The sequence below is a fragment of the Tursiops truncatus genome, chromosome 16 (assembly GCF_011762595.2).
Source record: "Tursiops truncatus isolate mTurTru1 chromosome 16, mTurTru1.mat.Y, whole genome shotgun sequence".
Lineage (NCBI taxonomy): Eukaryota > Metazoa > Chordata > Mammalia > Artiodactyla > Delphinidae > Tursiops > Tursiops truncatus.
Window position 1 is genome coordinate 36,422,740 of NC_047049.1, and position 16,868 is coordinate 36,439,607.

Sequence of the window (16,868 nt, forward strand, 5' to 3'; positions counted from 1 at the left end):
TGATTTAGGGTTAGGTTTATGAACCACTGATACAATGCAGAGAGAGTGGACTGTAAATGAGGTCAGATCTGGTCCTAGCGCTACCACTTAGTAACTAAGTAGCTTGTGTGATTCTGATAATGTTAACTAACTTCTGAGCGTTGCTCTATTTATTTGCAGTGTTGAAATAGTTAAATAAGGTATAATATTAAAGTATCTTATAATTAATGCAAAGCAGTTATTTTTATATGGGACTTTACCATTACATATATATATATATACACACACACACACACACACACACACACACACACACATATAGCTGTACATATATATGTACAAGCTGACCACGTGGGTAATCTGGCTGTCCTTTGATGTCTAGGTCATCCCATACTCACTTTTATCATCTACCTTTTCCACTTTGAATTTGGACAAGTCCAGTTCAAGGCCTGTAGACCTCACAGCAGCTGTGAATAAGCTGGTGATGGCTTCTTCAGCCTCTGCTCAGCTTTATTGGATATAAGTCATTATTTCAGTCAACACAGCCATCTTTGGTACTTCAGATACATTCACAGCCATAATTCTACCTATTTCTAAAAATTTTATTTATTTATTTATTTATAGCTGCGTTGGGTCTTCGTTGCTGCACGCGGGCTTTCTCTAGTTGCAGTGAGCAGGGGCTACTCTTCGTTGCAGTGCGTGGGCTTCTCATTGCGGTGGCTTCTTTTGTTGTGGAGCACAGGCTCTAGGCACGCAGGTTTCAGTAGTTGTGGCACGCAGGCTTCAGTAGTTTTGGCTCGTGGGCTCTAGAGTGCAGGCTCAGTAGTTGTGGCGCACGGGCTTAGTTGCTCCGTGACATGTGGGATCTTCCTGGACCAGGGCTCAAACCTGTGTCCCCTACATTGGCAGGCGGGTTCTTAACCACTGCGCCACCGGGGAAGCCCATAATTCTACCTATTTTTTTAAGTTGTCTGAATTACAGTTGGTAGCAGTTGCTACAATGTGAGTATAACTTCTTCCCTTGCTCCACTTTCCATACCCCACTCCCCCTACCCATGATGCTGAGAACAGATCTGTAGGAATAAAGAGGGATAAGAGAACCAGACTGAAATCTCAACAGAAAAAGTTTACTGGGGGCTTCAGTAATGACTAGAGCTAGAATGACTACCTCCTTTTTGAAATACTTCACTTGCTATAGACATGTATGGAATGGGGAAGAAGACAAAATTTGAATCTACATGACTTTGGTATTTTTGGCTGCCAGTATCCAATCCCGATTTTCTCGATAATTCCATCCCTGCACCTTGCAGTCCATGCTTCTAAGGAAGTTAACTTTCTCCTCATTCCTGTCTTTCTGTGCCAGCTATGTCTCAGGCCTAACTAATGAACATGGTCTCTTCCTCTCTGGCCATGATGACTTATTTGAAAATGGTTCCATAACCTATGACAGTCCTATCACACTGCAAACCTGGACTTCTCAGATGGTTCAGGGAAGAGATGTGCTCTTTTCCACTGCATAGAGACAAGAGTGCATGTGGCAGCCATCTTAGGATCACAAAGGTAGTTTTCTCAGAATGGAGCCAAATTTGATAAATCAGTGCTGAGAAGTAGAGACAGTGATTGTGTCTTGGCCACAGTGCTTTGAAAAGATTAAGCCTTGTTTGAAAACACGAGTTACTTTTGTTTCTTACTGGTTTAAAGACAGATTATGCCAGGTTTTCTATTTTCTGTCATTTACAGTGGATAGCATCTTATATACAAATATTTATACAATTTCTTTAAGAGATGTGGGTCATCTGAATTGAAGTACTGAATGCTACCAAGGAACATAAAACACTTTCAAAAGCCAAATGGTCAGGTATAGGATATGTAAGGCATGCCTTAAAACGGCATGTGTGGAAAAACCTACACATAAGTAGATAGGAAGTGGATGTTATTATTTTGGCTACATTAATATACATATAGTTCATAGAAAAGATAAGGGATAATTCTACCAGAGTCCTAAAACCTCACTTTAGGTATGAAGTTAAACCCTGTGCACAAACCCTTGCCAAAGGATAAAGACAATTTGGAGAGAATTCAAAATAACCATGATGGGGAGGAGACTGCAATATGTCTTATGGCGGTGGGTGAAAGGAAGTGGAATGTTTAACTCAAGTTTCAGGGGACACAGGGCAATTGTCTTCAATTACTTTAAGATATGTGTAGTAGACATTTGGTTTTTGGCAACTCAGTGTCACGACTTCACATAACAGCCATATGTATTTGGTGATTCATTTGTTCCTTCAAATTTATCTGAAATTAGTGCTGCCCCTGGACTATTAAATTACATCATTCATTATATTTTCATTTTTGCTTAAGTCAGTTTAGCTGAGTTTTTTGATTTGCAATTAAGAGTTTTAACTAATACAAAATGTCATCTCTAAAAAGCATTAGATCTTTGAAGTCCCTAAGGACAGACCAAAATGTGTAAACTACACGCTAGAAGTCTTCAGTTAAATGGCAGAAACAAATTTTATTTTTTTAATAAATTTATTTTTGGCTGCATTGGGTCTTCGTCGCTGCGCGCGGGCTTTTTCTGGTGGTGGCAAGCGGGGGCTACTCTTCGCTGTGGTACGCAGGTTTCTCATTGCGGTGGCTTCTCTTGTTGCAGAGCTCAGGCTCTAGGCGTGCGGGCTTCCGTAGCTGTGGCTCACGGGCTCTGGAGTACAGGCTCAGTAGTCGTGGCGCACAGGCTTAGTTGCTCCGCGGCATGTGGGATCTTTCTGGACCAGGGATCTAACCCGTGTCCCCTGCATTGGCAGGTGGATTCTTAACCACTGCACCACTAGGGAAGTCCCAAATTTCTAAGAATAAGGACTATCTGAAGACAAAAATTATCGTTTAGGAAGATAATTCAACCTTCAAATTTTGATGGTTAATTAATAAAGGTGAATTTTGAGGTCTTTTTTAAACTGAAGAGTCTATGAAAGTATCTCTAAATAAAGTTTAGGAAGGCAAGCACAATACTGACAAATTTTAAAGTTATTATAAATATTAATTTTAGTTCAACTTATATAGTTGTATTATTCATATGCTGATTTTATACTTTCTTAGTGTTATGCTTCTTATATATTTCAATATTTTAATATCTAGTGGATTTTAAAATCACTTAATAGACCTTAAAGTCTAATGTTTAAATAGAGAGGCTTGTATAGTTGTATCTTTGTTTTGATATCACAACTGTAATTTTATTGCATATGAAGTCTCTACTTGGGAACATAACCTTAATCGTAACATTATTCCCAATGGGAGAAAATGACTTGCTGCAAAATAAGCTATTTGCTGCAAAACAGGACAAATGCTTCTACTGATAGGTTAGGACTTCAGTCCTGAATTACTGAAATACTTAAAGACCGTTCCCTTGCCTGTTCTTAATTCTTGAATAAACAAGTGAAATCAGCGAAATAAATAAAACCAGCAGGGAGATAAGTAAAACGAACCTTAAAAAAAATTTAATTCATGAGATACACTGCAGTATTTATGTATGTTTGAATATGCTGAGAAAAAAATATCTGGAGGGATACCTATCAAATTATTAACAGTTTACCTTGGGCATGTGGAACTGGGGTAGGGCGAAGGAAGTGCTCTTTTAAATTCATATACTTTAGTATTGTTTGAAATTTTACAATGAGAGTTCACTACTTCTATAATAATCAAAACTATAATAGAAATTTAAAAAATAAAAATAGTAACAAAAAGTAAAAAACACAGTAGTTTTAGGAGGTATGGAGAATATATACAGTATATATTACAGTAGTTTTAAGAGCTACATTGAAGGTATGGAGAATTAAATCATATGGCATATTTTTCCACTAACACTGTGGTGGTAAATATAATTGTGTAGTCTATAATCAAGTAAACAACATTAAAGAAGCCACTTTTAGCAACATCCCGATTTAAAAAGTCCTCTGGGGTAAAAGCCCTTAAGCAGTGACCCTTCAAAGTGGATATTAAAACTGAAAACAGGGCTTAACTATTCCTAGAGGATCTACAGGAAAACATGTCAATCTGAAAACTTCAGACAAAAGGAAAAGCTTCATAGAAGTAACTTTGGAATACTAAAACAGTTAACCAAAGGCCAGAAATTGTGTGGATGAGAATTCCAACCAGTCCAGACCCAAAACTAAATCACTGAAATCTTGGTAATCTGGGGATGTAGGTTAGGGGCATCTACTTTACCCATTTGTTTATCATTTCTCCCAACTTCTCAATTGGTCCGCTTTTTATCTCAATGATTTTAACCTAAAAATACTGCAATTTTAATTGGAAGGAATAAAATTAATTCCATCTAGATTAACTTTAGGTTTATTCTTCTAGTTAAAAGAACTAGAAAAATTTGAAACTAATGATTTTCCATTATCCATTTTTTTCCTCATCACTATTTCTAGCTACTTAATGAATATTTTGGGAGGTAATACTTTGGATTTCTCATGGGTCCCTGAAGTTCTGTATATGGGGAAATCTTTTTTCTCATGTTCTAGTATTTTCTCCTTTTATTGAAGTCATCAGGGATGACAAACTTCTATTATAAACTTTTTTCTTCCAACAAAGAGGATTCTTTAGGTAACTATCATGTTGATGGTTAAATATCCTCAAAGTTGGAACATCTGTAACTAGAGGTTTCCGTCTTTTGCAAGCTACATAGTTAAGTGCTTAACTAATATAATTTTGCACTCCTTAAAAGACTGTTCCTGACGTAGGTGTCAAAGGCATGTGTAGGATTATACTCGCAGCATAAGGAAGTGATATGGAAAACTTCACAAAATCTAATCAGAAAATTATTATAAATAGCAGAGATAAAGGATATAAAGTCATAATGACCATACTTTATAAAGTTACAACAGCTGGAATTTTGCTGTTTCTCAATGGATTACTGTATTTTAATTAAAAAAAAAGATTCATCATAACTAAATATATAAAGTATTTAGCATGATGCCAGATACAAAATAACAATTCAATAAAACTTAGCTCTATAATGAACAATGGATTAAAACAATAAAGAAAAATATAAGAAACCAAAATGGAGGAAAAAAGCTTAGAACTAATTTCCTGGAGTATGTATTTAAATGGAAAGTCGAAGCTCACAGAGAGCAGTAAGAAATTCTGCATTTTCTGGATCTATCTTTTGGGCCCTTTCATAGTACTCAGCAGCTTGCCTCTTTTCTCCCTCCAGCTTGTAAACAAACCCTAGGGCACTTAAACTCTGCACATCTGAATCATTGTGACCAAGTCTCTTGGAAGCCAATTTCTTTAGAGCACTTGTCAGTTTAGTACGCAGAGATGACCTGTCTTTGACCTTTAAGGCTTCTAAATAATGGTGGATGGCAGTATTTTCTGATTTACAGTGAAATTCCTGAAAGCGGCCATAGTGGTAGTGGATCTGATGTTTGTGGTCATCAGTTATGTTCTCCAGACGAAGAGCTTTCTGAAAAATGTCTTCAGCGTTGCCATACTGGCCTCCCTCAGCATACATGTTGGCCAGGTCCGTGTAGGCAAATGCAAACATAGAATCTCGCTCCACAGCTTCTTTGAAATGAAATATAGCTGATGTAATCAGCTCATCAACTTTCAGTTTATCCTTTCCTTTAGGTCTGTTGCGAGTGGCCTTCTTGATTTGGATCATTTGTGCCCTATAGCAAAGTCCCATTTGGTGATGCAGGAAAGAAGAGGTTGGTGTTGCCTCTAAGGCCTTTTTCAAAAGTTCAAGAGCTTTGTCCCAGGAATTTTTTCTCCTATAGAATTTGGCTGCATAACGAAGAACGTAAGGTTGGGATGATATTTGGTCCAGGATTTCTTCAATATACTTTTCCCCTTCGGCTTCTGCATGTACATCTTGAAGCTTCAGCGCCAGAAAAACCTTAATATAGGAATTATCTGGGTTCAGGGTAACAGCTTTCCGCAGGGGGCCCAGAGAAAAGCTCTTTATAGACCCTTCTCTGTCAGAATCATCCAGCCGATACACTGTGATGGCATAGCCGATGTTAAATTCTGGATTGTCGGGTTCTGCTTCCAGAGCCTTCTCAAAAGCTGCTTTAGCCTTTTGGTAATACTTTCCTCCAAATTTCAAGAGTGCCCACCCTTTCTCACAGTCAATCTCTGGACGCTCCAACTTGTAGTCAGAAGGACTGGACAATTTCTTGCAGACGTTCCCTACCTTGTCTATATACTTCTGAGCTTCTTTAAGCTGGTCCATGTGATAATAAACCCAGGCGTAGTTTCCCCAAGTGACCAGACTTTGTACTTCTTCTTTGTCCGAGTGTTCTCGCTGTATTATTTCTTCTGCTTGTTTCAAGCACTCTAGAGCATCTTTATTTTGGCCCTTCAGGTGTTTCACATAGGCCAACAGGTTATAAAGAGTGAGTCTGGATTTTGTGGTAAGAAATTCAAGCTGTTGCCCAATTGTATCTTCTACATCAAACAGATCAATGTCTTCCTTAAGTAAGTTCCATGTGAAGTGACATTCTAACTCCAACAGAATGGCCTTCAATGAGTCCTTAGGAATTTCACTGTCAAAGATAAAATCCTTTTTAATTTTTGAAGAAATAAAGGAAATAATAAATTTTTAAAGCTTAAACAGGTTGTTAAGCAAAGAACTGTATTTTATCTATTTGATCTTACAGTTAAAGCACTAGGTTTCTATAACTCTATACACAGAGGAAACTAGTATAGTTATGTCCTAAAATATTTCATTAAATTCACATTATTTATTGCAAAACCAATTCTGGAGAGATGACAGCATTTTCTATGTTATAGGGTATCTATTTCCTTTTGGCAGTCACTAACCCACAAGGACCACCTATTTTTAGAGAGGGGAATTTAAAATATCGTATTTACTAGTTCTGAAAATTAATAATAATAGATATATACACAGTTAATAAACAACATAAAAATTTCTTTTCTGTATTATGAGTAGTGAAGGGAAAGAGGAGAAGGTGAGAAATAAGAAAAATAAGTACACTGAAGGAGAGAGAAGCCACATGAATATATAATTTTTGCAGAGAAATAAAGAAACAAACAAAGGAAACCCCACAGAGAAAAAAAAGACACAGAGTCAGAAAGGAACAGGAACAGGAACACCAAGAGACGGGAAGAAGTATTATAAGTTTGAGATATAACAAAGATTTAGAGAAAATGGGGAAAAAGCAAAGGGAGGGTTAGTAGGTTTTGATGTTATGTGGAATATCCTTCTGACCTTTAGGATTGTGGGCATAAATAAAGGCTACCACCTATTATTAACTTAACATTACCCTTAATGTTCACTTCACAAATATTTGTTGAACTCCCTTTGTGTGAAGCACAGTGTTATCTCTGCAGGGCCTAGTTTCATCTCTGAAGCTAGGAAGCTGAAGGGGAAAGGAAGGGACAGGAAGTATTTATTCATTACCGAAAGACTTTTATGTGCAAGATGTTCTGAATAACCCTGGGGATGTAACTGTGAATAAGACACAGCCCTGCTTATACAGAGCTTATAAGTACACTAAGTACACAGTCAATTACAACTCAGCATTCCAGTAAAGTTCCATGGAAGTGACTCAGGAAGGGCACATAGTCCAGTGTTGTGGACATCTGGGGCCTTCATTTGGTGGAACATCTCCCCCTACTCTCAGTCCATGTGATCTGAGACAGGCTGTCTACACTTTCTTCCAGTCTGTAGGAAAGCACACATATTCCAGCCATTCCTTGGACCCAGTGATATATTCAGAGATAATCCAATTAAAATATAATTTTGCTGAAATGGGGCTTTGCTGGAACTCTCTTCCAAAAATTTTAAGCTTGTAGAATATAAGCTGGAGTTGCTGGTGGCCATCTTTCCAAACTCTTGGGGACAGCCTGCCTGAGAAAGAATCAAGCATAGAGGAAAGCAGGGCTTAGACAGGAATAAAGACAGATTGCTTGTGGTGCTGATTAAATACCTGGATCACCCTATCCATCCCTGGACTTCTACTTTTTTAAGGAAATAATCTCTCTTTTTGCTTAAGCCAGTTTGAACTGGGTTTCTCCTGTCTGCAACTGACAAAATCCTGATTAATATACCTAGTTTTGCTGATGGTAGTGGCGAGGCAGTCAGGAAAGACTTTCTAAATCTACAATCGGCCACAATTAAGGGTTGAAAGAAATTTACAGAAAAAAAAAAAGCTACTTAAGGCTTCTCTCAAAGAGGGAAATATTCTAATTATCGGATGAATAATGTACAGTGTGTGTATTTCCCTTTATGCTGTGCACAGGACTCTCCTCCTTATATGTATGTATGCATATTTGTATAAATGTTTACGGGAACTATAGTATTTCTATCAAGAAACATTTATTGGGGACTTTCCTGGTGGTCCAGTGGTTAATAATCCGCCTTCCAATGCAGGGGATGCGGGTTCGATCCCTGGTTGGGGAACTAAGATCTCACATGCCACGGGGCAACTAAGCCCGCACGCCGCAGCTACTGAGCCCGCACACTCTGGAGCCCACGCACCACAACTAGAGAGAAACCCGCACGCCGCAATAAAGAGCCCACGTGCCACAACGAAAGATCCCGCATGCTGCAATGAGGATCCCGTGTGCCGCAACTAAGACCCAATGCAGCCAAATAAATGAAAAAAAGAAGGAAACATTTATTGATCACCTCATGTCATACGTGCCAGGCAATATGCTGGTTGTAGTGAATACAGTAATGAGCAAGATAGATAAAGGCCTTTTCTTCATGGTAATTCTATTATAGGAGAGGAGGGAACAAAAGGGGTTGACAGAAAATAAACATGTAAACAAATCAACAGACAACATAATTCCAGACAGTAATAAGTGTTAAGAAAAAAAAAAATCAGAGTAATGGGATTATGTGGTGGTGGTGGTAGTGGTGGTGTACTTTAGTTATGATTGTCGAGGAATTCTTTTAGTTGGGGCTGACCTGTGCATTGCAGGATATTTAGTAGCATCCCTGGCCTTGACCCAGTAGATGTAACTAGCATCCCTCCGGTGGTGACAACCGAAACTGTCTCCAGACATCACCAAATGTCCCCTGGGGGAGCAAAAATCACCCTGGTTGAGAAGCACTGGCTTAGACCATTCTGCCCTCAGATCTTTTATGACTTCCTCCTTTTCATTGTTGAGATCTTACTTCAACTCAATTGCCCCTTTCTAATCTTAATAATCAGTAGGGGAGCAGATAAACCAAGAAATCTCGTGTCATGAAAGCCTAAAGAAGAAAATGTTGATTTTGAAAAAAGAGAAATGTTTAATGTGCACAAGATCCTAAGAGGTTGAGAAAATGAGGACAGAGATCACTGTTTGGGGAGGAGTAAAGTTGTGGGGGAACTTGTTGTTTTAACAGAACGGTAGGGATGAAAATATTACTGGAGTGGGTTGAGGAGATAATGGGAAGAGGAGAAGAAGTGGATATGGTCACTCCTTCAAGGAATTTTACTATGAAGGGAGTAGAGAAACAGAGGCAAATCTGAGGAAATTGTCAGCATTCACTCAATGTACGCAGAAATGTATTAAAAGTGAAACAGAGGCAAATCTGAGGAAATTGTCAAAAATTTTTTCATATTTTTAATGACTTAATGATATGTCAAAGGGAAATGATCCAGTATTAAGGGAGAAAATGATTCTTGTGGGAGAGATGGGGATACTTGTGAGAAGGACGGAATATGAAGCAGAGTGAAACTATACACTGTTAATACTACTCAAATCTTTATCTCCAGCCCCAAACTCCTAACCATGGTTACTATGCCCTTTACCATCTGGCCCATGTCTACTTCTCTAACCTCATTTTGTACCACTTTCCTCATGCTCACTGCACTCCAGTCTTACAAGCCTTTACAAAATTTTATTGTTTATTATTTCTTATGCCAAGTATGCACCTACGTCAGGGCATTTGTACCTGCTTTTTATTCCCTCACTCTGTGAATTCTTCCTAAGAGAGTACTAGGGTTTACTTATTCTCATAATTCTGGGCTTGGCTCAAATCTCAGCTCTTCAAAGAAGGCTACCCCTGACCACTTTAGCTCAAGCTGCATCTCCACCTTGCCTGCCATCCTACAGTCTAGTCTATCACATTTTCCTATTCTTCACAGCACCTTTATCAATATTTTCTGGGAGTTGGGAACGAAGAGAAGAGTGCTTTGAATCAAATATGAGATTGAGGTTTTAAAATGAATTGGGCTGAGTCTTCAGGAACTGGAAAGAGGCTGTCCTAATAGCCAAAAGTGGCAGAAGATTCAGAGAACTGGACTAAGTACACAATTAGCAGTAGTGACTAGAAAAATAAAACCAATTCATATTTATAATCTAATCATATACTTCATGACATGTTTTCTAATTTTATAAATACTAAATTTAAACATTAATAGCTAACTTAGTATTATATTTAGTAGACATTTACATTCACTTATAATTACTAATTTTAAATTTATAAATTTTTCATATTTATTCTCTTGTGTGGTCTGTATATACATGTAAACACATATATACAGGTCCCACATTTTAGTGATTGCAGGTTCTAGACCAGAGCTTTCTAACAGAACTTCCTGCCACGATGGGAATGTTCTTATCTGTGCTGCACAATGTGATAGACACTACACACGTGACCACTGATCACATGAAATGTGGCTAGGATGACCACTGAACTGCTTTTTATATTTTATTTACTTTTAATTAATTTGAATAGTCACGTATGACTAGTGGTTACTGCATGGGACAGGACAGTTGAAGACACTGGGCCTATAGAGCTTAATGTATAAAAAAGCCTCAAGCCCAACAGGCTAGACCTCTACTCTAACTTGAAATTTTCCCTATTTTATTGACAGTGAGGGCTAAATTAAATGGCAAACAAGGATATATATGAGAAAACAACTTTATGCATAAGACCTAGGTTCACTACAGATTCAGCTCAATAGTATAAATGTTACACTTGTACAATATATTTCTAGAATCAGATGAGAGGTCAAAAAAAACACCCCCCAAAACCATTCACTTGCCACACTGCGCATGTCAGGCAGTCTGCCAAGCACTTTACACAAATTACATTTAATTTTTATAACAGTGTCTTATTATTTTCACAATTTTATGGATGAGGGCTGGGAAACAGAGTTTAAATTACATGTCCAAGGTTACACAGCTATAAAGTGTCCAAGCACAGATTCAAACCTAGTTCTGCCTGACTTAAACAAAAGGTTATGCCTTTTAACCATAATGCTATACTACCCCTTTCACATAAAAATTGGAGTTGTTTTTAAGAATAGTTTGCTTTAAAATATAGGATATGTCTAATGTATGTAAAATTCACTTTGCCTGGGAAGGACTTAAAAGAAAACAAGAGATTTTAGAGCAGCTTAAAGAGCAGGTAAGAGGTTGTGTAACTGCCCATTGGAAAGGACATGTCAGACAGTTAAAGGTCTCAGGATAAGAAAACAATGGTTTCAAATACGAGCCCTCAATCTAAAGTCATAGCATTCTGCATTGTTGGAGCTGTTTTGAGATGGAGCTGCTTCTCACTAGGACACGCTGTGGAGGGGCAGAGAGGGTGATTAATGATTCTTTCAAATAACAAAAGAGCTGGGTGGAAATGTATTAAAAGTGATCTGAAGGAAGGACAAAAATCTTAGTTATCAAAGATATAATTATCATCATTATTCATGTAAGGGAATTAAAATACCTTTTTTTTCCATAATCCAAAGATATGCTGATGATCTTCCAAGGTATTTCTTCTATCTCTGATCTCTCCCCTGAATTCCAGACTTATCTAACTTTTAGTTTACACCTTCAATTAGAAGTTCAGTTGGCATCTCAAGTAAATATAGAAATTATAGAAATCTGGGTTCCTTGAGCCTGTTCCTCCCTTGGTTTTCCCCACCTTGTTCGGTACCTCTTAGTTCCACAGGCCAAATAACCTAGGAGTCATCTTTGATTCCTATTCTTCGATAGGAAGTCCTGTTAATTCTATCACCCAAATACATCTCAAATCCATCCACTTTTTTCCATTTCCACTGCTAGTCTAGGAAAATAGGAAAGACTATTACCTTTCCTTTGAGCTGTGGCAAAAATCTGGTCTCTGTTTCCACTCTTGGTCCCCATACAGTATTAGTAAACTTTTAAAAATGTAAACCAGATTACGTCAGTCTTCTGGTTTAAAATCTCCCAATAGCTTCCCAACACCCTTAGATTTTAATCTAGCCTTTGCCATGTCTTACAAGTCCCTAAAGGAGCTGGACTTGTCTACCCACCCAACCTTGTCTTCTCCTACTCTCCTCCTCATTAACTGTGTTTTAGACATACTGACCTTCTTCCTATCTTGAACATATCAAGTTCAAGGCCTTTTACACCTGTTGTTTTTACTCTACTTAAAGAGCTCTGCTCCTAAATCTTTGTATGACTAGCTCCTTCCTTTAACTCAGCTCAAATATTCCTTACCCAAGAGGCCGCCTGTGGTAGAGCTATCTAAAATCACCCCCTCCATTCTAGGTCACTCTCTTAGCACTATTTTATTTTCCTTATAGCTGTTATCACTTTCTGAATTATGTTGATTATTTACTCATTCATTCTTGGTTGTCTATTTCCCCCATTTAAATGAGAATAAGGACCTTACTCCAGTTTTATGTTTTTCACCTCTGTGTCCCCAGCATCTGTGATTTCAGGCATATAAGAGAAACTCAATAATAAATATTTGTTGAGTGAATGCAATTATATACTGGTAGCTTCTGGCATTTCCAGCCCAGAGGCATGAGCCTAGCATTAAAAAAAAAAAAGCACCTGAATTTCAGATGAGGGAATTCCTGCTAGCTCTTCCCATCTTGCTAATGGCTCCAAACTTTCTGCCACTTCAGTCTCCCCTATGCAACATGGGCTTACCAGCCCTCTGCCCAACCACAGAGTAAAATGAACATCTGCCTCTGCACAAGGACGATGAGGACGGAGGGCTGCCCCAGGCATTATGATGTGGCTGTGAGATCTCCAAGGGACATTCAGTTAGCCGTGTAAGTGCTCTGCCCACACTCTGGAATTTATGCACAACTGGACACTTATGACAAGTTTTACTTTTTCAACTATGTCTACTTAATTTTTAAACTTTGTCTCTGGGAAGCTGGCAGAGAGAGGCTATTGTGTCTCAAGAGGCAACATCTATCTTCAGGTAATTTTGTGTGTGTGTGGGGGGGGTGTTTTTTGTTTTTGTTTTTTGCCAGGAAGGAGTAGTCTTTCATTTTTCTTGGGAGACAGTTAGTGCCCAATGGGGTCCACCCCTCTTCCACACCAACCTGCATCTACATACTGTGCACCCGCCTTTCCTTCCCTATTTCTTCAGGCTCCTTCCTGATACTTCCCACCTCCCTCCCTTCTTACAAATGGTAGAAGTGAGGCATTTATTAAATATTTTTAGTCAACATTTGCAAATATTATGTGCCCCCTTCTACAGTCCTAAGAGATGGATGCTATCAATTTCTACAGGTAAGAAACAGACCCACCGAACTGAAGAAACTTTGCTTTGGGTCACCCAACTCGTAGGTGGTCACAGTCAGGATTTAGAACAAAGGGCTCTACGGGCTTCAGGGGCCCAAGGTCGGAATCTCCCACTCCTCAGCTTCCCGATGGAGAGCGTTAACTACCCACGTGCAGGGCAGGGGACCGGATTACATGGGTCAGCCTAGGACCACCCACCACACGCCAGTCAAGGAGACGAGAAAGAAAGCCTCATAAAACGGTGGATGGGGTGGAACTAGAGCAATCTGTCCATGGTACAAAGGAGGGGGAGAAGTCAGACCCAGGAATCAGAAGGCAAAATGGCAGGAACGGACGCGTGTGACGCCGGGCGCTGAGGCCTGCGGGGACCGGCCACGCAGAAGCCGCCCGCACCGGTCCGGGGCCGGCGACGACCAAAGCCGCAGGGAGGTGACAGGCCCGCGGGACGCGTCGCCCGGCACCCCCAGCCCCGCCGCCCCCCGGCCCGACAGTCCCGACCGCGGACGCCCGGGGCTCCAAAGAAGGGTCCGCTCGGCCACCCTCCCCAGCAGGCCCGCCTTCAGCCGTCCCGGGCCCGGACGGGGCTCCCGGGGAGCGCCGCCAACGCAGATGCCTGGCGGCCGGGCTCGGCCCCTTCAAAGGCCGCAGCGCTGCGCTGGAAATGGAATACGCGAGAAACGCGGGTGTGCCACAAAGGCCCCACGGAGTTGGGGAGAAGAAGCGGGCAGAAGCCCTCACCTCATGGTGGCTGGGCTCTGAGTCCGTCTTGGGAGGCGCCGGTCCTCTCCGCTTCTCCCCTCAGCGCTCGGCTGCTGCGCGGACTGAGCGGCCCCGTGCGTGTGCGCGCGCGCGAGCAAGATGACCGCAGCGCTAGTCCGCGCGCGCGCGCGCGCGCGGGGGCGTCCGCTTTGTTCAAGGCAGGACCCGAGCGGGAAGAGGAAACTAGAAAGTGAATCTGATCCCCGACTAGGCGGAGTCCAGCCCCGGAAAACAGAAACTTCTGGAAGAGCTAGTTGAGTGGGCCCCGGAGCCGGCTGAGGAGTCTCAGTGAGAGGTTTGCGCAGCGCGGGGTCGTTCGGGGTGGAATTTACAGCTGGGCCTCGAGACTTCGGTATTGGCTCTCACCTATCTCGCTGAGGCCACTTGCCTCAAGATTAGCTTTCTTGGGGGTGGTTGTTTGTTGTTGTTGTTGTTTTAACTAAAATGACAGGAGATTGCTCAGCGTTATTTTGGTTGGGTGGAGGCGATGCTCTTTACAGCTTTCTGCGTCCTAGGCTGGAACTCAAGTCTTGATTCAGCCAACACAGGTGCAGTGCCGTGCACTTGTGCCATGATTTCCATTGGGTAAATCTAGAGAAACTTGGGGGCCAAAATGTGTATACATTCAACATTTTGGTAGCTATTGCCGAATAGCTTTGAAAAGATGTTTATACACCCCCCACCCACAATTGTATGAAAGTTCCCTTGCCTTCCATGCCCTTGCCAACCGAGCTTCCTATAATAAGGTCCCAATAAAGATGAGGTGGTATTAGGAATCTAAGCAGAAAATAGCGAACGCCAATACACTAAAAATTTTGTCCCCTTCGAATTCAATCATTCATTTCTTCAACAAGTTTTATTAAATAACTCCTAAGAGCCAGACATTGCTGAAGGCCCTGTCAAGATAGCTGGGAATAAAAGAGGCAAGGGGCAAGCCCTACCCCGTTCACCGTCTTCTGCATTTTGTTCCTGGTTGTGCACAGAGAGGGGAGATAATTCTCAAACTTTGAGAAAACGTGTTCATCATCGAAACGTTTCAAAGGCACCAGCTTATCACTTTTATACCATCCTAGTCACTTTGCTTTCAAATGAATGGGCAGTGATGTACAGTTTTTACTATGTGGTCACTAGTTTTAAAAGTGCTGACTTTTTCATTCAGTTTTGCTGGAAAAAGGGGCCTGTAGATAAAGTCAGTTCTTGCTTCCCCAGAATCACGGCAAACATGGCTAACAGTGTAGGTACAGAAGTGTAGTTAGTTGTGCGTTTGTGATTTTATTGCTCTCCTATTTGTTTGGAGATAATTTTTAGTGTGAGAGGTAAAGATAAAGAACATATAAAACATTTTTTGTTAGGTGGTGCTATGGAGAAAAAGCAGAGAGAAGGTTGGAGTGCAAAGTGTTTTGCTGTTATAAATACCTTGGTGAGGGAAGGTTTCACTGAGAACGTGACAGTTGAGCAAAGATCTGAAGGGGGTGAACGAATGAGCACTGTAGATATGGGGCTAAGGAAGAGCGTTCCAGGCTGGGGGAACGGTAAGTGCAAGGCCTGGAGGTGCAAGCATACTTGGCAAGCGCAGATGGTGTGGTTGGAGTGCAGAGAGTAGGGAAAACGTCCTAAGAAATGAGGCCGGAGCGGTAATGTGGATGCAGTGGGTGTGTAGTCTGTTGTAATGTTTAAGTGGGAAGCCACATTTTAGAAAAAGTACTGAATGGTTTATTTGGAGGTAGAAAAATAAGCCCAGAATTTCCTCCTTCCTAAGGATGTAGAACATTTAATAGAGCTCTGTTTGAAAAAATTTCCAGTGCGTAGGTAGTGTTTTTTCTTCCTTGTTCGTACTCCTTTCCTTTCCTTTCTTTTAGCTGTATCTGGGCCAAGAGATAGTCTTTGCTTATTAAGGTTTGCGTGGACAGCAACTAAACAATCAATGATAAAAACCAAAAGGGAAAAAAGGATCCTGGTTATCATCTTATATTGTTTAGGAATTCAAATTCAGAAAGACAAAAACCATCTATAAAAATTTTAAAGGAATATACACTTTCACGATTGGGAAGAAGCAAAGACCCGACTGTTGAGTAGGTGTTGAACATGCTGAAAGTACTGGATGGAATTTGAATCTCAGTCTTTTTTTCACAGACTGTTGGATTGGGTGGATTCTTGGGAAAATTAATCGTGTGTTACCTTCTGAATTTATTCTCATCAACCTGTGAAACACAGCAACTAGAGAAAAAGAGAAATAGAACATGAAACATGGCAGCTGATCAAAAATCTGCTTGGGAAACTGAAACTTAAGTAATAACTCTTCCAAGAAATAGATATAAGCCAGAGTTTCTCAACCTTGACACTATTGACAGTTTAGGATGTTTAAGCAGCAATCTTACATCTCTCCACTAGATGTCAGTAGCACCCTGCAGTTGTGACAAATGAAATTGTCTCCATATAATGCCAAATCCAACTTTTTTTGTTTTTTGTTTTTGTCCCGAGGGGCAAAATCCTCCTCTTCCCTCTTCCCCACAGTTGAGAATCATGTAAGTAATACCCTCATGTATATACCTAATTTATTTGAATTAGTCTTCCAGCACAGCCCGAAAGAAAGAGGAGGTGGACTTTAGGTAGGAGAGGGAAAGTGGATACAGATGAAGGGAAGT

The 16,868-nt window shown here is 40.4% G+C and overlaps 2 protein-coding genes across 2 annotated transcripts in view; one reads left to right on the forward strand and one right to left on the reverse strand.

Moving 5' to 3' along the window:
* Positions 1–3,451: 3,451 nt before the first annotated feature.
* LOC101329907 (interferon-induced protein with tetratricopeptide repeats 5) lies at positions 3,452–14,512 on the reverse strand. The gene is made up of 2 exons (XM_033842016.2): positions 14,203–14,512; positions 3,452–6,527 (listed from the first exon to the last, which is right to left on the reverse strand). Exons 1-2 carry the CDS (start codon positions 14,205–14,207, stop codon positions 5,084–5,086), a joined length of 1,449 nt encoding a protein of 482 aa, XP_033697907.1. The 5' UTR covers positions 14,208–14,512; the 3' UTR covers positions 3,452–5,083.
* The window catches only part of LIPA (lipase A, lysosomal acid type), a 101,068-nt gene continuing 98,699 nt past the window's right edge, over positions 14,500–16,868 (forward strand). Inside the window, exon 1 of the mRNA XM_019942104.3 lies at positions 14,500–14,518. The gene's annotated coding sequence lies outside the window, so the exon portion shown is untranslated. The remainder of the gene's footprint in view (positions 14,519–16,868) is intronic.